Source organism: Prunus persica, chromosome G3 (assembly GCF_000346465.2).
Source record: "Prunus persica cultivar Lovell chromosome G3, Prunus_persica_NCBIv2, whole genome shotgun sequence".
NCBI lineage: Eukaryota > Viridiplantae > Streptophyta > Magnoliopsida > Rosales > Rosaceae > Prunus > Prunus persica.
Window position 1 is genome coordinate 5,462,262 of NC_034011.1, and position 22,739 is coordinate 5,485,000.

General features: G+C 36.5%; 2 protein-coding genes across 2 annotated transcripts; both read left to right on the plus strand.

The window, feature by feature from the left end:
- Positions 2,176-4,070, plus strand: LOC18782856 (palmitoyl-acyl carrier protein thioesterase, chloroplastic; the record flags this gene model as incomplete). The annotated part of the gene is made up of 7 exons (XM_020560485.1): positions 2,176-2,238; positions 2,342-2,581; positions 2,676-2,809; positions 2,983-3,096; positions 3,179-3,350; positions 3,455-3,526; positions 3,647-4,070. Coding segments are annotated over 7 exons (1,068 nt in total), but the record flags the coding sequence as incomplete, so codon positions are not given.
- Positions 18,594-21,964, plus strand: LOC18783381 (auxin-induced protein IAA6). Its single transcript, XM_007215941.2, has 3 exons — positions 18,594-19,081; positions 19,951-20,044; positions 21,521-21,964. The coding sequence occupies exons 1-3, from the start codon at positions 18,718-18,720 to the stop codon at positions 21,633-21,635; spliced, it is 573 nt and encodes a 190-aa protein (XP_007216003.1). The 5' UTR covers positions 18,594-18,717; the 3' UTR covers positions 21,636-21,964.

The window sequence follows — 22,739 nt, forward strand, 5'->3', positions numbered from 1 at the left end:
AATGATTCATCACAATCAGACTATACAAATCTACTACATCAAATGAAAAATCCTAACTTTCAAGATTCACATATCCAGAGCAATCTAAATGCATTTGGTAAAAACCCAGATGGATGAGCATGAAGATTCAAAAAACATTACCCAAAGCAATTTAATTTCACAAAAACCAAAGCAATCAAAATAAAACCAATTTCACAGAATCTCACATAGATTAAGAAAATGACCATCAAGACTACCTATTGGAGGTCGGCAATGGAGTAGAGCTTCAAGGTTGCAAGCAGCTGCAACCTTACGTTATTCAGAAGACATACCTAGAGGATGGGGTCGAGGGGGGGTTTCCCGATTCAGAACAGAGTGATGGGGACAATTCAAAACAGAGAGCGCGCTGCGTAAGAGGAATACAACTGCACGAGAGAGAGAGAGAGAGAGAGAGAGAGAGAGAGAGAGAGAGAGAGAGAGAGAGAGAGAGAGAGAGAGAGAGAGAGAGAGAGAGCGAATAGAGAGCTAAGAGAGCTGAGAGAGCTGAGAGAGAACTAAATTTTAAAAGAAGTGTTATGTGTGCAATAAGTGACAACAAATATATATTTATAGGTGGTATTTGGAAAATTTGTGGGGAGAGGTGGTATTTCCACTTAAAACTAAAAAAGGGTGGCATTTAGAGCTATTTCCCTTTCTTTTTTACCCTTGAACCTACCCTTGGAGGGTTTTCTTCTCCTGCCATTCCCCCATGACCACCACCTTTCTCTTCCTTTTGTAAAATAATCCAAAACCAGAAGCTAAATTGTTCAAATTTGTTAGTAATTTAATCATATATGGGACAATTTTAGCAAATACAAACTGCCCAACTCGTAGAAGCAATAGCAAGCATTAGCTAAGAGGATTTGTGCCTAGCCATCTTGGTGGAGGTGGGGTTGATGCCCCATGCTACCCAGCCGTCAGATTGGGAGGAAGAAGAAGAAGAAGAGGAGGAGAGAGAGTTGATGAACAAAATGACCAATTTGCCCTCACATTTAATGGAAATATTGACATAATGTAATGGTAGGACCAATAGAGCTAATGATATAGAGTTGATGGACCATTTGAACGAATAATTTAATTGAGGGATCAAAATGTAAATCGGGTATAAGTTTAAAGATCATTTGAGTAATTTACCTCGGAAAAAATTTGATTGGCCGAAGGCATTAATGCTTAGCAAACGGTTCCATGGTTCAATGTTAAGAACATTTGTTTGCAGATCACCTCCCCTTCTCCCTTCCAAACTTTAACACAACAAAGAAAAAGAAAAAAAGAAGGCATTAGTGCTTGCCTCATCCGCACCTATATGTTCATAGTGGTTTTTTTTATTTTTTATTTTTATTGGAATATATGTTCATAGTGTTGGTGGGCCAATGTACACACCCAAAGCCAAGCAACGATTTAAATATTCTCATCATCCTTGTTTTATAGTTTTAAAAGGTTTTGGGCCCTCATCCATTACCAATTGATTTTGAGTTGGATATTCTCATTCTAATAGATGTGTTGTAAGTTAAAAGAAGCCAAGTTTTTTATTTTAAACTTTATATTAAGAAGTCTCTGTTTATATTTGATTATGATTATAAGTTTAGCTGAGGACTTCCTTGCAGTTATTCAGTTCTTAGATGAGGGCCTCCTTGGAGCAAGACCCAGGAATGTATGTTACAATTGATAGATATGTCTTTGGTTTGGGTCTTTGGCCACCAAACCTAAGAAACGTGCAAGCAAGAGGGTTGGCAGATTATATAACTCATGCAAATATGTCTCTAAGCGTTTGGTATTGCTATGTTTAAAAAATAATCATAAATTATTATTTTTTTTTATAAAAACTATTAGAGAAGGGACCATTTTAATATTAAAAATATAAAGTGAAATGCACTACGTGGTGATTTGGTAGCGTCTTCATAAAATGTGGGCTTAAGGCTATAAGTGGTTTGGCAGGCTACATGATGAGCGCCCAACAATAACAGCACGGATTGTAAGGAATCTCACCTCACTCAATCACCCCATGAACTTATATATAAGTTTGTTGCCACCTTTTTTTCCTAGAACTTCAAAACTAGGTATGAAAATGCTTTCATGATTGAGTGTGCATAAGTAATTTTTTTGCTCATAACCCATCATATATTTTCACATTTTTTGTTTTGGCAGGTTAGAATTTGATCTGATTTGCTTGAATATCACAATGGTGCTTACATCTGCTCCACCAACACTCCCCATGCCAAGGTTGCTATCAACCATCCCTACAAATAAATCAATATCATGTTGTGTAGGAATAAATTATGGCTGTAGTCAAAGTAAGCCTAATTCTATTGATTTTCAAGCAAAGGTCTTTCCCAAAGAAAATGTCATCACTTCCCCAAAACAAGATGATAAAACTGTCACACCCGCAGAGAAAATACCACAACATTTGAACTGGGAATCGAGGAAGTTCCACTGGGTTTATGACACTTTTGGTGGAAAATTGGGGCAGGAGGGGCTTGTTTTTCAACAGAACTTCTCAATTAGATCATATGATTTAGGCCCTGACGGCAAAGCAACCATAGGGTGCTTGATGGAACGCTTACTGGTAGGTTTTGGATTTCTTTATCTTTATTAAAAGATAGTGTGCTAAAACTAATGCTTTATATGTGACCAGTTCTTCATTGCTTTTGTATGTATAGGAAACATCAGTTCAGCATTGTAGGAGTCTTGGGCTCTATGCTGGTGGTTTGGGTTCAACACCAGAGATGACCAAAAGAGGCCTAGTATGGGTGCTGTGTAAATTGCAGACTGTAGTGGAAAAATATCCTTCTTGGTAAACTTGGAATATTATTTGTTTATATAGCTAGCCTTTCATTGTTTATAAGTTCCTCTCTACTAGTACTACTCTTAACATCTTATGAACAGCCAGTTTAACTTCTATGTTTGGAACTTAATTTGTGGAAATTATTTTTCATCAAACAAATATGTTGTGTTCTGTGTTTGAAGGGCTGAAGTTATTCAAATAGATACCTGGACTGGTGCATCAGGAAACAATGGTCTGTTCCGGGATTGGATCGTTCGTGATTACAGCACAGGACAGATCTTGATTCGAGCAACGGGGTTGGGATCCAAACTAAGATTCTCAAATGCATCTCTTTATTTTTTGTTTTTTCGGCTGTGGTTTGATATTGGTCCTATGCAGTCTTCTTATGCTGATGCACATGAAGACAAGGAAATTTTCTAAAGGTACAGCAGAAATCACAGATGAGTTAAGATCTGCTCTCATGGATTCTGATCCTCTCATTGACATCAACAATGCTAAACTACGACGATTGGATATTGATGCTAGAAACTATTTTCAAACATCTGTAGCAGTAAGTATATCTTCTGCTTAAAACATGGAGACATTGAAATTGAAACATTGTTTTTTGTTCTTGAAGCAATTGACTGACATATGCTTATCATCTTAAAATCACAGAAGCCTGGTTGGAGTGATTTGGATGTCAATCAGCACGTGAGCAGTGCAAAATACATAGACTGGGTTTTCAAGGTGAACATTTTTCCAGGGCTACTTGTTCATAACTTATAGTTCATGTTTTAATATATATACATATATTAATTGTTTCAAAAATACTCTCTTCTAATTGGAAATTCATGATTATGGTTTCAGAGCATTCCCTTCTCAGTGCTGGAGACTCATGAGCTTTCGTCTATGACGTTGGAGTATCGAAGTGAGTGTCGGAGGGACAGCGCGGTGCAGTCTCTGACTGCAGTTGCTAGAGATGGAACAGGTGACTCAACTCATAACCAAGGGGTAGAGTTTGATCACTTGCTTCGCCTCGAGACAGGGTCGGAAGTTTTGAGGGCAAGGACCGTGTGGAAGCCAATATGTGATGGCTTTTTAAGCACACTGAAGATTCCAGCAACAAATGGATGTACATAACGTATTGTGGAGATAGCACTTGATGGAACCCTAATATTATATGTAACTAGTTTCTAATTGTACTAAATTTTATTGAATAATTGCTACCCGCAGACACTGGCGGACCCAGAAATTTTTTAGCGGAGATGCAATATTGACTAAGTATGAAAAATGGTTTTTCGGAATAATCATTTTCTCAAGATAATTTTTGACGGCTTTTATTCCTTATACATCAAATAAGAAAACTTGATTTCATGGGATTTTAGTATGAAGTATATATTGACTTAATGAGCCATCATTTTTAGCGTAAATCGTATTTTGCACTAAAACTGAATTTTCATATTTTGATTTGGTGGGAATTTGATTTTCTAGTATTTTTATTTGAATCCAAATGGAGGTTACTTCCTTATTTACATTATAAAGTTAAATAAATGGAGTAAAAGTAAAAATAAATAAAATTGCAACTGGTTTTTAATAAATGTACTGCGTTTTTCGAGTATATTTTACTTGGAAATAAGCCAAGAGCTTGTACAGAATGCATCACTTCAAACTTGATAACTTTCTTCCATAACTGGGCAAAAGCCAATTTCAAAATGCATATAGCTATAGGGCAAAAGATATATATATATATATATATATATATATACAGAGAGCTTCCATTGAGGGATCCCTCAAATAAGCTTATTTGAGGGACACCTCTTGTAGGCCCCACTCCGGATTGTATTTCACTAATCCAAACCGTCTATTTTGTAGATACTCATTCAAAGATCATCCCTACAAAAAATCACTTGAATCCGATATCATTTGACCACTCAATAAAGTTATTGAAATTTTAGCATTTTCTTGAAGTACCGTGTTCATTGATTTTGTAAGACACAATTGGATGTCGAAACGGTTTCCGATTAGGATGATCTATGAATGAAGACCTAAAAAATAGATGGTTTGGATCATTGGGAAAAAAATTGTAGGGTACCCTAAAGGGCGTCCCTCAAATAATTTTATTTGAGGGATCCCTCAATAGAAGGGGACTGTATATATATATATATATATATATATATATATATATGTCGAAGTCGCTAAACTAAAGCATTTGATCCATCGAAACAATTAACAAACTAGTAAGAAATGGCAGACCCAAAAGGGTTGGCAGATTTGAAGTGATGCAAATTTATATCAAAATAAGTTCCATTCTTAACATTCTATTTCTACCGGATGCTCTGGTTTGCACTCTCTTTCTAGCTCAAATTAAGTTCGGGAGTGATTAACATTTTATTTTTATGCATCAGAAATTTTGGGAGTGATTAAGGACTTTTTGCTAATCCCAAGCAGCTCAAGTAGAATAGCTTGATGTACAACTCTCAAGAAAAACTTGTATGTCATAGGGATAACACTGTTTTGCTACTTCTATTCAATCACATTCCGCCATGTGGGCTTGGCAGAAGAACATGGTTGATTAAAGATAGAGAAACAGTGTTATTCCCGAGACATGCAAGTTTTTCTATTACTTTTGGCATAAATATCTTATCTTTTACTTATGTGCTTTTAGTTAAATACATAAGTACTTTCAGCAGTATTTATTTAAGTTGATGGTCATATATTTCCGAGACATGCATGTTTTTCTACTACTTTTGGCATAAATATCTTATCTTTCACTTGTGTGCTTTTAGGCTCCGTTTGGTTCATGGAACGAATTTGAGGGAAAATCATTTCCCATATCATTTCCTAAGGGATGGGAAATAGAAGATTCCTTTCCTACGTTTGGTAATGCTGGGAAAGTAATCGGAATATACCACTTTATTTTCTTTCCTATGTTTGTTTTGAGTAGGAATAAAAAATAAAGTTTGTATAAAATTTCAATTATACACATATTAAATCAAATAAAAAAGGAATGCATTTAATGATATATTGTAATTCTAAATTGTTAATGGGGATAAAATGGTCATAAAAAATATTATTTAATGTTGGCTCATTTTTCCAAACTTTCCCATGAGGAGAGAAAACAAAACTCAAGTTTGGAGGATGGCTTCACTTTCCTCCCTACTTTCCTATGGGCCATGTAAGGATTTCTCATACCTGCACTTACCAAACATGAAAAAACAATGGATTTCCCATCCCAAGTCTCCTTTCTCATTAACCAAACGAAATCTTAGTTAAATACATAAGTACTTTCAGCAGTATTTATTTAAGTTGATGACCATATATTCATCATGTGATATCAAATCAATGGACCATCTTAATACCCATTAATAAACTTCCAGCACACCTTCAATATCTTCCATCAACAACAAAGAAACCAGATGGGTCCCATATCTATCAAGAATTCTATAAGGTCTTCTTGAATCAAATTAGTTAATCAATTTAGTTAATCGTTGAATTAAATTGATTAACTTGATCCAACGGTTAAGAGATAGAACCTTATCTAAGGACCATATATAAGGCCTTTACTATAGAATGACTCCCATATCTATAAATAATATTATGGGTCATTTGCCTGATATCTTATTGTTTACGAGAAGACTTTAATGAGGAATTTAAAGTAAAAAAACTATTTGAAGTTATATCTTAATATTTGGTGGGCCGATACCTCATATAAAGTTATTGAAGGCTCCATAGGCTGAGGCCCATTATATTGTGACCTCTATTTCGTCCATTTCGATCCTGTTGTTGCCACTTGGTAATGGAGCTTATTCATTCGAAACAAAAGTTGCTACACGTTTTTGAATGAAGGAAAAAAATTATAGAGAAGGCTCTTATCAGTCCCGTTAAAGAAAAGGACCTTAAAAAAATCAAAGTAGAATTTCAGCATGAAAAATGAATAAGGTAAATTGCCTGTTGTTAGACTGCATGCAAAAGAAGGATAAACCGAAATAAATTTGACAAATTCAATGAACACTACCTAAAAAATAAAAATGTAACATAATACATGAACGTTAAAATCATGAATGCTCATCACCCAATTTGAAAGAAATAAAAAAATTTCAGCTGTGTTATTCCAATATTGAAAAGAGAAATATTAACGATTCGAGAGCTACTTGGTACAAACTATTTTATTCGATGAGAGCTAAATATTTAACGCGGAAATCAGATATTTTATTTGGGAGATCCAAGTGCATATATTGTTATGGTGGACAACATTTTTAAATTTACTTTTTAACAATATAATATTATAGGGATTTTAAATAGTTTTAAAATCTTCGGCCATGGCCCCCTTGCTTTCCTCCAGGCTATATGAGACCACATGCATGAAGAGGAAGTGCATGTTCACCCAAGTTCCAATCCTGCAGTACTGATCTCCTGGATGGCAAATCTGTGTATGGTTATAGGTTCAGTGTGTTTTGGAGTTATATTTTATATCAACCAAAACTAATGTTATGTGCCGGAGACAAGTCCTTCACGTGTGCCTCTTTGTGGGGATATTGCCTTGCCAAACACAAACGAAAAATATGCATGGTTGGAATCAAGCACTTCACTTTCTTTAAAATTATTAAGGGCTTTGAAGAGGTCAACTGTACAGAGGATTAATAATTTTTGCATACAAAGGATGTATAGATCGCTATATAAAATAATTCTTTTCACCGATATGTCTCTATATAGGACGTTTCTTTTACAATAGTCTTTCACATTTGATAGAGGGCGAAATGCATGTGTTCTAGAGAGTATTACGCTTGTAAGCTCTTTTGCCTCATAGTTTATATAGAATATGGTTCTCATTCACTAGTAGGTGAAATGTTATGAGGACTTGAGGGCTCCGGACCTTCATGTGCAATTGTCAATAGGGTACCTTTCATTTTCTTCCTGTCTTCAATTAAGCATTAGAGGCAGTGGCGTCTGAAAGTGTTGACCTAAAGCCGACCAGCCAATAACCTTTGTATGGTCAACATTGATTCAGACACAGGTACATTGTTGGCGATGAGAATCGGACCTACTAGAACTTGAAGGTCTTCTGTCAGCTGGTTATCAGAAAATACATAGGATTTTTAGACATTGCACAGTCCACCAAAAAACAGAAATATAAACTACTTGCAAAAGTTGCAATTACGACATACATCCGCATTAGAGGATGGAAGCTTTGCAATAATATTTAGAAAAAAATTGGGCTTCTCCACCTATTGCCAAATAATTTTGAATTGGATACTTGTATTCTAATATGGTATCGTAGCTTAAATGACGCCAACATCGGAGAACTAGATTTTTGCCTAATACTTTAATGATAGGTTATAATGAGGTGGTCCTTAATAGCCGTCTGATCAAATGCAGAGTTCTTATGGGACTATTGAATTGGACACCCTCATTATAGAAGCTCCCATAGTTTAAATAATCTTGGGCCTCTCCCCTCATTTCGAATTGATTTTGGTATTAGAGCATGTTATCGTCATTTTTTAACTCTAAACCCAAAAAACGACACACTTGTGTAATACTATAGGTACAAAATCAGAACCAAATAGCAAGGGGTTTGTAACGCAAGTAATTAAGAGTAGTTACCCATGCACTTAAAGCCTTGTGTTCGAATCTCCCCTCCCTTGTTATCAATTGGGATCATAATCATTAAGCTTACGAACAATTATAGCCGCATAATTCAGTGGGTGTGGGAAGTAATTTCGACATTAGGTATTTAGGGCTCGTGGAGATTCTTTAGAGACCTAATTAAATATTGGACAAAATGTGCTGAATAAGAGGAGCATGTGCTAGAATGTCTTCTGTTGTTAAGTTATTGTAACCCTAACGATCGGACAATGCATTATTCTTTTAGTTTTGTTGGTTTAAGTCTTTGTCTCTCTTCCCATTACCCCAATTATTATTGTAGGAGAAATCAGTTTAAGAGATGTCCATGCACATGCGTCATATGCAATGTACTAAAAATATTTTAGGTTTTCTTTGATTTGGTCCAACATCAACCACACACCATTCCATAATTAGACTTCAAACTGAAGCTAAATACCCGATCATTCTGATACAACAATCTTTTAAAGGATATAAGTAGGCATTAATTATGTGAAGGAGCTTGAAATATATTAGATTTTCTAATGATTATATGATGTTTAGGATAATAATTAACGGCTTAATAATAGAGCTGCTAATTAAGAACTAGATAATTTAAGTATCAATTTTCTTTGGGGGGGAGTCATCCCATGGTCTTATTGATGTAGAATCTCTAGATTGTGTTTATTTTTTTTCAGTTGTAATTTTTTATTGATCTCATATCACTGAAGATTCTTGACTTTGGAGAGATATATATATATATATCGTTGTCTGCAGTTTGTAGGACCGTTGATGATTATATATATTTGGTAAATTTTGACTCAACATGTGCAGAAGTATAGATTCATTAGAACATTGACCAAAAAAAAAAAAAAAGAATCATTAGAACAAGGCTATTTTCACCCCTAAATTGACATAGAGAAGAAATATACGTGTTATGATTTTCACTTCTTTTTCCTCACCTTTAAATATAATCAATAATGTTAAACTCACCAAATTTATTCTTCCAATTTTTACACCAAATGATGTATGAATATTTTACTTATTGTTAGAGATTTGAATCAATAAACACATCTACATTATTTGGTATGAAGAATGAATTCGTGGTGACCTTGACCCTAGCAGTAGTCCCAAGATGATTCACCAATAATTTTTCTTTCTATTGTCCAGGGTAAATTATGTTAGAAAATTAGATTGTCACCCTCAGATAAGTTGATTTTTTAACGGTTTTTATCACCAATTAATAGTCGATGAACTTTTCACAAGTCTTCATTTAAGTCATCAAACTTACAAATTAATAATGCGGTCCTTAATTTTTTAGTCCACGCATCAATTTAGTCCCTCTTATCGCATTCCATCAAAATCTTCGTTAAAACTAGCCACTAAACCAACTTTAAAGGGGTTCTTTTGTCAAAATACAACCTATCCACCCATGGCACAAAGTAAATCTCACGTATATATTTTGCTCAACAAAGCAATATGTTCTCCTTGGTGTGGACCCCAATGTGAAACCCTAATTGGAGAGAAAAAAAATGTCAGATTTAGGACTAAAATGAGCCATATTTAGATGATAATATTCCTTTAAAGTTGGTCACACCATGACATGTGTGACCAATTTTATTCAAATTTTGTCGAAATGCAACAATTGGGACCAAATAGATGTGTAGACCAAAAAATGAAGGACTACATTTATTGATTTGAGAGTTTGAGAACTAAAATGAGGACTTTTAAAAGGGGAAAAAAACACTTTTGGTCCCTATAGTTTACCACTCTTACCACTAAAGTCCCTAATGGTTTCAATTTGATCAATTTTGTCCTTGTAGTTTGAATTTTAAGCAATTCAAGGACAATTCCCAATTTCTCTTCCCATTGAGGGGCATTCCCCCCTCTCTCATCAAACTCCAACCCTAATTCCATGCATTGCCCAAAACCTCTCCTCATGAACCCAAATTCCCAAAAACAAAATCTCGAGATTAAGACTAAAAAAAAGTCACAAGATTGGACATAAGGGATTTCGAGACTTGAGAGTTGAAGAAACCTACTGAAGGGCTGCTAGGGTGGTTGTGGGAGAGGTTGGGGAGTGGCTACAAGATTGGACCAAAATACCCCTATATGTGAAAAGAAATTAAAGTAATTTGATATAATAAATTGAGGATTAATTATATTTAGATTGCTTCGAATTCAAACTACAAGAACAAAATTGATCAAATTGATGAAACTACATGGACTTTAATAATAAAAAATAATAAACTACAAGAACCAAAAATGATTTTTTGTCTTTAAAAAGTTCACTGACCACTTGCGAAATTTTTTAAATTTATTTTTATAATTCTGATTTTAGATTAGGCTTTGATTACGTAGTCATTCTTTGTTAGATACATTATTTTGGATTACAAAGTTGTTTAATATTTTATATATGTACCTTCGTGTATAGTCATAATAACGCACTTAACCAAAAGGACCAAAATCAAAATCCAATTAATCTAACATGAGCTTAGTAAAAAAAGAAAAAATAGTCTTATCAAAGAATGGAAATTCTAAATGAATAGTCAAACTGATCTTCTTCGTGGAACATGAACTCAAAGTCCTTCTAATCTACGCAGAAGAATAGAACCAAGGTGTGCAAGACGACATTTGGGAACAAAATAAAAGCACATCGGGTCACAAACGAATGCCAAACTTAAAACAAATTGATTAGCTTAGCAAATTTCAACCAGACAGGTTGTTTACAGTTAGCTAGCTAGGGCCCTCTTTGAGACTTTGTTTGGGGTTTCAGCAAAAGCACCCATTGAACTACTTTATCGTGACTCTGGTTCCCAGTACGATTATCTTTTGGTTCCCAACACATAACATGCAAAAATTTTATGGCAACAACAAATGCTGGATGTACAAAGTGTCGTACATCCTTTTAATTAGTCCTCTTGTTTGCCCTATATCTTGAATAAACCATCAACATGGGAGGTGTGGCTCCCATCACATGCATGTAATCCATACAAATGGTGCTCAAACTAATAACTTTTTTCGTTTTGTATTTATAAATTTTAAGGCACTTAATTGTTAGATGCTTTGGTTCTATCCAAAATATGGATAAAGCAACGAACTGAATTATGTAGCCAAGCCCACTTGGGTTTTCTCGAGCTATGTCCACTAGAATCTGTAGCGGAGTCAGAAATTTTTAGAGGGTTTTAAACTGTTGAAGATTGGCTCATTATAGGATGCGGGAGGAAGAAGAAACTAGCGATTGTAGCAAGTGTTGGCGTGACTTGTGAATATTGACTTACTTTCCTTACACACCAAGAATTCCTATTATAATTGTAATTGATTTACTTTAATTCCTGATTTCCTACTGCAAATAGATTTAGGAATTTATTATTTACTTGCCCATTCAGGTTTCGTTGTATTATAAATATGACCTCCTACAAGGAGAAGAATACACAGAAAATTCCCACAAGCAAATATTCTCTCATAGTTTTCATATTTTAGCATGGTATCAGAGCGGCGATCTTGGAATTGCTGACTCTAGTTTCAAACCTCCGCCGCTGCTATGGGGGTTGATGATTTTTTCAACCCTCATGGAGGTAGCACCACCGACTCCTTCTCTCATTCTCCACCAACCATCGTTGAGTTGAGTGCCCAGATGGCTCCGCTCCTATAGATGCAGACTTTGACCCCGAACCCGATCCAGAATCAAGATCCTCTTTTGACGACCCCGACTCCGACCCCGACTATTTCGACGACGACCCCGACCCCGACTCCGAAGACGACCCCGACCCCCACTCCGATGATGACCCCAACCCCGAATTTGTCTCTGATTCAGATCCTGATCCCGATTTCGACTCCGACTCCGACCCCGACTCAGGCTCAGATTCCAATCCCAATTCCTACTCAACTTGTATCCTATGCATCTTCCGCTGCACAGATTATGACTTCTAGACTAACGACCCCGACACATGGACCAGATTGCGCATATTGTGGTGATCCGAGACACACTTGTGAGACTTGTTTTAAATCGCATGGCTACCCCAATTGGTGGGCTACTCTTACATATCAAGGACAATGCAATTTGACCAGTAATGGTACTGGTTATGGATTCCATACTTCAGATAAGATTGATTCCAGGAGCTGGATTGATTCCGGTGCAACTGATCATATGACGTTTGATCCTGATGATTTTCTGAATACTACACAACCTCGACGAACCTGTATTGCAAATGCCAATGGTGTTACTTATCCTGTGACAGGGGCTGGCACTGTTGCACTCTCATCCTCTCTCACACTGTCTAATACTTTATTTGTTCCATCTTTATCCACTAAATTGTTGTCAGTTAGTCAGCTTACTGAACAATTGAATTGTTGTGTACTCATTTATCCGAGTTTTTGTTTGCTTCAGGATATTCACACTAAGGAGATTCTTGGTCGTGGTACTAAGAGATGGGGGCTATATTATGTCGATGACTTCAGTCCCGGCATGGCTAACAGCGTGACACATCCCTTTGATAGCAAACAAAAGAAAATCTGGTTGTGGCACCGTCGATTAGGACATCCGTCTTTTAGTTATATGAAGCATCTTATACCAGATTTATTCTCAGATTTCAAGGACTCTGACTTCACATGTGATACTTGTATTTTGGCCAAGAGTCACCGTGTGCCCTACCCGTTGAGTACGAACAAGTGTACTACTCCATTTACGTTAATTCACTCTGATGTCTGGGGACCTTCTCCTATCACTGCTCATTCTGGTGTTCGATGGTTTGTCACATTCATCGATGATTGTACACGGATGACATGGCTTTATTTGCTGAAGAATAAAAATGAAGTGTTTTCCTGTTTTCAGTCCTTCCACAAACAGATGAAAACTCAGTTTAATGCTCAAATCCAGATTCTTCGCTCAGACAATGGTGGAGAATTTGTCAATCATGACTTTCAGACTTCTTTCCAACAACATAGTATTATCCATGAGACGACTTGTCATCAGACACCACAACAAAATGGTGTTGCTGAACGAAAGAATCGACATCTTCTTGAAACCGCCCGAGCACTTCTGATTGGCGCTCATGTTCCTCGCCATCACTGGGATGATGCTATTGTCACCGCAGTTCATCTGATCAACCGCATGCCTTCTAGTATACTGACCTTTAAAACTCCCTTACAGGTGCTTGCACAACACAGACCTCTGCCTTTTGTTTTGGTACTCACACCCCGAATCTTTGGATGTGTGGCTTTCATTCATCTCCACAAAAATCAACGTAGCAAACTTGATCCATGTGCGCTTCGTTGTGTTTTTGTGGGTTATGCCACTCATCAGAAAGGCTACCGCTGTTATCACCCTCCTATCCAACGAACCTATGTCACTTTGGATGTGACCTTTCTGGAATCTGAGCTGTTCTTCTATGACCCATCATCCAATTCTACACTTCATGGGGAGATACGAAGTGAAGAGCAGAATTGGAGGGACTTGGAAAATAAAGAAATTCTCCTTTATACAGAAATGATTGATCATTCCGAGTCTGGAGCACGAGATTACTCTCTGTCGAAAAGCGACCAATCCCCCATTCATAGCAATCAATTGCCTGACCCACCTGATCATGCGAAGATATTTCTGATCCGAGTCTCACACCTACAGACAATACAGAACAACAAGATGAAGACCCCTCCTCTAACTCAACAGTACCAACAGACCAATCTCCTGAGAATATCCTTGAGGTAACTACTCCTACTAGACTTATGCATTTAGATGATAAAACTATTGGATATCAATTACCTTTCAGGCAAAATCGTGGGAAGCCACCAAACCGTTATTCACCTGATATTGGCAAGACATCCAAGTATCCAATTGCAAATCATGTATCCACTGAGAAGCTGTCTGAACCACTCAAGGCTTTTGTGCATCAGTTTTCTGCTATCCATATTCCAACCAAGGTCTCTAAAGCATTGAAAGATCCTAAGTGGGTCCAAGCTATAAAAGAGGAGATGAAAGCCCTTGAGAAAAATCAAACTTGGACATTGGAGACTATACCCCGAGAAAAAAAGACTATCGGATGTAGATGGGTGTTTACTATAAAACACAATGCAGATGGATATATCGAGCGATACAAGACAAGACTTGTGGCAAAAGGGTACACACAGACCTATGGTATAGACTATGAAGAAACCTTTGCTCCAGTTGCAAAGTTAAAAACCGTCAGACTCTTATTGTCCCTAGCAGCTAATTTGGATTGGCCACTACACCAGTTTGATGTAAAGAATGCTTTTCTACATGACGAACTCACGGAGGAGGTGTACATGGGCATTCCTCCTGGATATAATACTACTCAGACTGGAACAGTTTGCAGGTTACGAAAAGCATTGTATGGATTGAAACAGTCACCACGTGCATGGTTTGGACGGTTCATCATGGCAATGAAGAACAATGGTTTCAAACAGTGCAACTCAGATCATACTCTGTTCTTGAAACATCGAAAAGGAAAGGTAACAGCATTAATAATCTATGTTGATGATATGATTATTACTGGGAATGATAAACAGGAAATATCACAGCTACAAGACTATCTGGCTACGGAGTTTGAGATGAAGGATCTAGGTGGACTCAAGTATTTCTTGGGAATTGAGGTGGCTCGATCGCAGCAAGGCATATGTTTCTCTCAAAGGAAATATGTCTTAGACTTGTTGACAGACACAGGAATGCTAGATTGTAAACCTGCGGACACTCCTATTGTTCAGAATCATCATCTTGGAGAATATCCGAATCAAGTTCCAACTAACAAAGGAAGATACCAAAGGTTAGTGGGAAGATTGATCTATTTGTCACATACTCGACCAGACATTGCTTATGCGGTGAGCGTTGTCAGTCAATTTATGCACTCTCCAAGTGAAGACCATATGAATGCAGTTCTTCGGATACTTAGATATTTGAAGTCTGCACCTGGAAAAGGACTTATGTTCTCAAAGCATGGTCATCTAAATATTGATGGATATTCAGATGCAGATTGGGCAGGTAATGTAACAGATAGAAAATCCACATCAGGTTACTTCACATTCGTGGGAGGTAATTTGGTGACATGGAGAAGCAAGAAACAGAATGTAGTAGCTTTATCCAGTGCAGAAGCCTAGTTCAGAGGCATGACTAAAAGGATTTGTGAACTTCTTTGGTTAAGAAAGTTGCTTACTGAACTTGGGTATAAACCTACATCCACAATGAATCTCTTTTGTGACAACAAGGCTGCTATAGCCATTGCACAGAATCCGGTTCAGCATGATCGTACTAAATATGTTGAGGTGGATCGACACTTCATCGAACAAAAGCTTGAGGCTAAAGTGTTTCAGTTTCCCTTTGTGAAATCCGATGATCAATTGGAGGATATTTTGACAAAGGCGATTTCCAGTAAAGCATTCCACAATTCACTAGATCAGTTGGGCATTGGCGACATCTATGCACCAACGTGAGGGGGAGTGTTGGCGTGACTTGTGGATATTGACTTACTTTCCTTACACACCAAGAATTCCTATTATAATTGTAATTGATTTACTTTAATTCCTGATTTCCTACTGCAAATAGATTTAGGAATTTATTATTTACTTGCCCATTCAGGTTTCGTTGTATTATAAATATGACCTCCTACAAGGAGAAGAATACACAGAAAATTCCCACAAACAAATATTCTCTCATAGTTTTCATATTTTAGCAGCAAGGTGTTGCAGTGGAGGAGAAAAGTCGCAAGAAATGAGCAACAACGTGCAGGCGACTGGTCAGTTTTAACAGAGAGCAGCGAAGTCGTGAACTTCTCTAAGCAACCGGTCGTTATCGGTCGGTCGCGTGAATAGTATTGAACGTGCTTTGGCGTTTTTGGCATGCTTGACTTGGTTTTCCTATTATTTTTGGGTTTTCTAGCTTAATTTAATAGGGTTTTAGTTTCCTATTCCTAGTTAACTTGTAGCAAAAGTGCTATGCATTATAAATAAGACTTTTAAGGGCTAGGTTAATGGCAAGAGAATTCAAGAGGGAATTCAAGGGCATCAAGGGTTTGAGCAAAGGGTGAGAGAAAAGCTAAGGGGGTTCTTGTGAGAGTTAAGGGGGTTCAAGTTGTAACCAAAATTGTTCTTACATACTAGTGAATTTCTCGAGTGGATCACTAAGAGGACGTAGGCACGAGGCCGAACCTCTATAATTTTTTGTGTTCTTGTGTGTTTGTTTTCTCTTTTTGGTGTACATGTGTTTTATTCTCAAAGGAGTTTGTGTGTGTCTCGTCGCATAGTCCATCAATGACAAGATCTTGGAGCGTTTCCGCACAACACCCAAACCTTCATGTTTCAAACAACTCCCCATGCCACTGGAGAAAGTAAGCTTCTTGTATAGCTTTCGTATAACAATGGTATTTAATTACTTACAGCATAATAAATATTATAAATAAAAAAACCCTAACACACTTTTTTTCTCCAGTCATCAATCTCACTTTTCTTTCCCAACCGTTTCATCTCTCCTCTCCTTCTCCTCTTCATCTTGTTCTCCCCTCTAATCTCCTTCTCTGTCTCGATTTGGAGATCTCATCGCCTCGCAACAGCGCCTCACCGCATCACCATTTGTTCGGTCAACACATGGTGGCCACCAACAAAATGGTAGATTTGGACCTCTCCAAATGATTTTCCGGTGAGTGAAAGTGCAGTTGCACCTCCTTGCACCTCTGTAGCTCCGCCATTGACTAGAACATGATACGCTAACGAGTAAAAAGTCCATTCAGTGTATCCACAAAAAAACTATACCATCCTACATGAGAGGTTATACCAACCCTAATATATTGGTTCATATGTTTGGCTCTGACTACATGTTGTTCCAAGAGAGGTTCACATAAGTTTTCCTTGTCGTCTAAATCCTCAACATTTCATCCAATTTTTTGTTAAATCATTAAAAATAAAAATATGAACAAAAATTGAACAAAAAGAGAACAAAAACAAAAAAGAAAACCCTATCCCCACCAACAAACCTAGGCCTATTTGTGCCTCCCTTCTCCTCTGTTTTCTTCCCCTATAACCAGACCACTACTTTCCCCACCTGCTTCCTCCCTTCCATTGTTGCCGCCTCCCCTTTCTGACTCATGAGGCAAAAATTGAGAGGGGCGGGGGGGTTGGTTTAGGGTGAAATGTTGACGATTTAGACTGCATGGGGGACATTAACAAAAAAAGAAGTTCATATCCTTTATTTTCTTTATTAAAAAAATAGGATAAGGGGTTAATTGAAAGTTAGGTAACCAGTCAAACCGAACTAAACTGTACCGCTCAACGGTGGATTAAATGGTCATAGTTTGGAGGTAAAATTGATCCAAACCAGACCACACCACTCCTCATTATTCTTGGCACGTGGCAGTGAGAATTACAATACAGTAAAAGATGACATGTATTTAAAATTGGTGATTAAATTTGCATACATATCATGTTTAATTAAAATGTCCCATACTGTCACATCACATGCAACGGGGATAACACTATTTTGCTATATCCAGCCAATAATGCAATGACACATGAAAGAATTATCCCGTATATCATTGCGCTCGTTGTATGAAAGTCTCTCTCCATGAATAGTCGCACATATACTCTCTTGCTAGCAAAACATTGGTTGTGACACCTTTGCAAATTGAAAGCCTCTTGGTTATTTTTATAATTACAGCTAGTATATATGTTCACATATCCATTTACCATCATGCCATCATACGGATCAATGCATGCACAAGCAATTATATTCATACATGTACTAATACAAATAGGTACATAATTCTAGCCAGCAGCCATAATTATGTATGTAACATGCACCATGATTCACTAGTACTCATGCATACATATGCATGATGAATGGCATGAATAATGATCATATATGTTGCAAAACATACTCCCATGTTTCATGATACAGCCATATATCCCAGCCCCCTCTTTAAAATAAGACCCCAACAATCAGCAAGAAATTAGGCAAGCACGACCATAATCAAGGAAATCACATGACCTGTCCCAAGTCACAAGATCAAACGGTGAAGATCCGATCCCACCAAATCACCAAGCACCAACAGCCTTAGGATCTGTCCCATATCCACCTTCTGGTGCCTGCCTTTATTAGTGTTTGTAGGGAGCACATATCCCCCACTTCTGCCTCTCATGTGACCGACCAACTAAGCCCTAGTTGACCTGTCATTGCTCCCACCATGTCCTCTCTAAACTTCTCCATCCTAATATAAGAACTTGCTTTTAGTCACTTAAAACTGTACACACAAAAAACCCCAATCTCCCACCAATCAACAGTTGATCAAGAAAAAAGCAAAGCAACACAAACAAAATTTCTCAGAACTATCAAAACCCAAATGGCCAAAGAAGGTTTAGGGCTTGAAATCACAGAGCTGAGGCTGGGGCTATCCAGTGGTCCAAGATTGGTGGACAAAAACGAGAAGAAAAGGGTTTTTTCACAGATTGCTGGCGGAGATGGACATAATAATAGCACATCCAGTGATGACGACCGGAAAAGCGAAACGAAGAACCAAGTTGTGGGGTGGCCTCCGGTGTGTTCTTACCGGAGGAAGATTAATAGCTTAAATGAGACGTCCAAAATGTACGTCAAGGTTAGCATGGATGGAGCTCCTTTTCTTCGTAAAATTGACTTGAGCATACACAACCAGTACGCAGATCTTGCCGTGGCATTGGAGAAGCTATTTGGTTGTTTTGGCATCGGTGAGTAGTAATATTCTGCACAATTGAATTTAAATTGGTCTTTACTGTTTAAAGTTTTAAATGTTAAGCTCTTATAGCATGAAACTAAACTTATACATATAGAAATTTTATGGGAAAACATTAAGGGGTGTTTGGTATCCTATTCAAATAGGGAATTCAAAAACTTTGATTTTTCTTTAAAATAAGGAGTTCTTAAATCTATTTTTAAGATTCAAAAACTTGTTTCGTATGCAACTTGAAAACTGTTTTCAAATCTTAAAAATTTGAGAACTTGTGGGTTGTTAAAAAAAACTGAAAAAACAGATATTTTTTGTTTTTAATAATTGTGGTGTTTTTTAGTTGTTCTTGAGTTTGAGTTTTTGAAAATAGGGCTACCAAACAGGTTTTCTTTGTTTTGGACTCAAATTCTGTTTTTGAGTTTAAAAAGTTGAATTCAAGTTGAATACCAAACAGGCTCTAAGATATTTATATGAAGAACACTATTTTATTTTTATTTTTATACCACACTTTTGTATATATATAATTAGATATGTCAAATGAGTTGTGCTCTGAAAAAATAAACATGGTAAAAGAAGCTGATTTCTTCAATTTTAAGAAGAAAAAAAAATATAGACAATACTTCCCTCCTTACCTTCTATTGTGGCTCAACCACAAAGTGACATGTGTCCTCTATTTTTTAATTGTAAAAAAAATTCCGTTTTGACAATTCAAAAAAGAAGACACATGTCACTTTATGATTGAGTCACAATAGAAGGTAAGGAGGAAAGTATTGTCCAAAAAATATTGCACGAACACATAAAGCATCACAAAATTCAAAAAGAAAAACAACTAAAGAAAATGGTATTAAAATTTTGTGTATGCGTTGACAGGCGAGGTGTTGAAGGATGCAGAGAACTGCGAATTTGCTCCTATTTATGAAGACAAAGATGGAGACTGGATGCTTGTGGGAGACGTCCCTTGGGAGTAAGTGTTTCAAACCAAGCTTCTTTACTACTTTTGATCCCAACTTGTGTGCACTAAAATTCTAGTTAGACATATGGAAATGAATTCTTTATTAGTTTTGACATTGCTCAATTTTAAATTTTATATAAAAGTCTAACTAACAAGCAGAGGTGTTAGATGGCCGAGATGCAAAAGTTCAGATACAACCTTCGAGAAGAGAAAAATCTCTCCCTAACCCAATTGATACGAGTCAATTGATGACCTAATTGAGTCAAGTCTCCATGTTGACTAAGCGAAAGACTTAAAAAATTTATAAAGAGAGAGACTAAACACCTTTCATGTTAAATTAAGTAGTGCACATGAGCTCAGTCAACTTGATTAGAGCGAACTTCCTTGATCCAAGTTCGAATCCCCCTCTTTATAATTTAGATTATATTAAAATAAATTATCGCTTGTATAAAATTAGGATTGATCTAGAAATGCATGCATTTGAATTTGCATATACGGTTCATCTGATAATAAGATCTTTAGTAATTGTATGACAAATCATCAATCAATTCTTAGAGGGTCAAAATTGGTTGCTAATTAGTCGTAAAGTGTAAAGGGTTAATTAACACAAGTCCACAAAGCCGGCACCAATTAGGCATGCATTCTATTAATTTTGTCGATTTGATAAAGATATAAGGGACATAGAATTATATTAGTGTCCTTCCATAGTTTCTCACATTATTCGAATATCTTACGTTGGACCCATAGTCATACTACCGACACAAGCATTTCATATAATGATGTCGGGGACAATAATACCAAAATGTCCTTTGACACCATAAGGCATAGTCATGGCAGTGCATTATTCTGAGGAGAGAAAATAAAAGGTACTTTTATTTTACCACATTTCCCAAGTCAAAAAATTGTATCACATACCAATTGGAGAAAAGAAAAAGGAAAAAATAAAAAACAAATGAATCATATGTAGTTTATATATAATTATATGATATGACTGTTCATGGTTTATCTTAAGACCTTGTACTTTTTCATGAATGAGTCATGGAAGTGTCCCTGCCACTCACATTTGTGTTTTGGATAGTGTCTTTTTTGCTATCTTTTGCACTCTTGTAAGGTACAGCATCTGCTCCAACAACAAAAAAATAAGTCGTGAAAGTGTTGATTGTTACTTAAATATAAATAAAAAATGATTTAGATCTCAACAGTTTTCTTAACTATTAACACCTTTCATAAAATTAACGCTCGTGATATTATAAGATCACGCGGAACTCACATCATGATCATGAGAGTCTATAACATCATTCATTTTGTTTGTAGCATCATGATAATTCAGCATAGATACATATGTATTTACCTACAGCCTTGGATCTCTCTACCCATAACTAATCGATTTTGAATTAGAGGATCTTATTTGAATTATATCAAATTGGTATAAACCAAAACAAAAAAATTGAAGTAAATATTCCAATAACTTATATTTGTCATTTGCAGGATGTTTATTGAGTCATGCAAGAGGCTGAGGATCATGAAGAGATCGGATGCCAAGGGATTTGGACTGCAGCCCAAGGGCTTCCTCAAGGCAACTATGAAAGATGATCCTAAATAATCTCTTCCCAGAAGAAGTCGAAAATGGAGATCGATTTGACTGCATTTGATTTCCTCATCTCATGATATGTATGCTTTTTTTCTTTCTTTCTTTCTTCATATAATCAGTAGTTAATTGCTGGCTTTAAGCAGAAAGCTCTTGTTTTAATTACAAACGTGAAACTTTGATGTTAAGATTGGTATAAGGCACTAGAAATTAAGGGGAGATCATTTTCCTCCACCTTCATCATTTCCTTCATATATGTGTTTAAAACGACAGTTCATTCCACTGTATTTTTTACTAGTTTCTTGGTGCTTCAGATTAATGATGAATTCTAGTTCTCGCTCAAATATGATAAACTTTTCTCTGTTCCTTCCTTTCAAGAATCCATATACAACCTGAGATACAACTATTCTGATAAATTGTAGTATAATCTTCCTCACTAGTCATGCATAAACCAGTGTGGCTGCTTGTAAGGGGACCTTGCTATATATATACGTCAAGTTAGGTTCCCATCCATCAAAGAAAAGCCCAACTATTCTAACACAAGTAATTAACCGTCCAAGCTTAACAACATAGGAATCCACAACATATATAGGACATAGAATCCACCTCCCATGTAGTAACGAGCACATAATTACCTTTCTTATTAATATATCACGAGTTTACCTATGAACAACACAGAACAGGCCCATATGCCAATGAATCGAGTCTAAAACCGAACATATCCCTTCTTTATTGTTGATCATTTAATTACTTTCATTAGTAATTAAACATGACGAGGTGGCAATGAGTCGTATCGTTAGGTTCGAGTAGTTTTAGGTTATTAGGTCCAAAATAGGTAACATGTTTAACAAATTATTGAACATGTCACATGTTTAACAGGTAATCCATTTACACAAAACTTAATCAAAAACATTGTTTAGTACAATCGATAGTCTAAATTACAGGAGAAGGGGTTTCTCACACACACTACCACTACGGTGTTACAGGGATTCGAACCTAAAATTACTAGTCTACAATTCAATGTCATTTTCCACTGGACTAGACCTTGTTGGCTATTCAAAAAAAAAAAAAAAAAAGTTAAAAAGTTGGGTAGAATTTTCATTTGGGTGGGTTTAAATC

Excerpts from the sequence above, each read along its gene's own strand:
- LOC18783381 (XM_007215941.2), top strand. The coding sequence starts at position 18,718 with ATGGCCAAAGAAGGTTTAGGGCTTGAAATCACAGAGCTGAGGCTGGGG. Across the intron at positions 19,082-19,950 it reads ATTTGGTTGTTTTGGCATCG|GCGAGGTGTTGAAGGATGCA; the intron begins GTGAGTAGTAAT and ends ATGCGTTGACAG. Across the intron at positions 20,045-21,520 it reads GTGGGAGACGTCCCTTGGGA|GATGTTTATTGAGTCATGCA; the intron begins GTAAGTGTTTCA and ends TGTCATTTGCAG.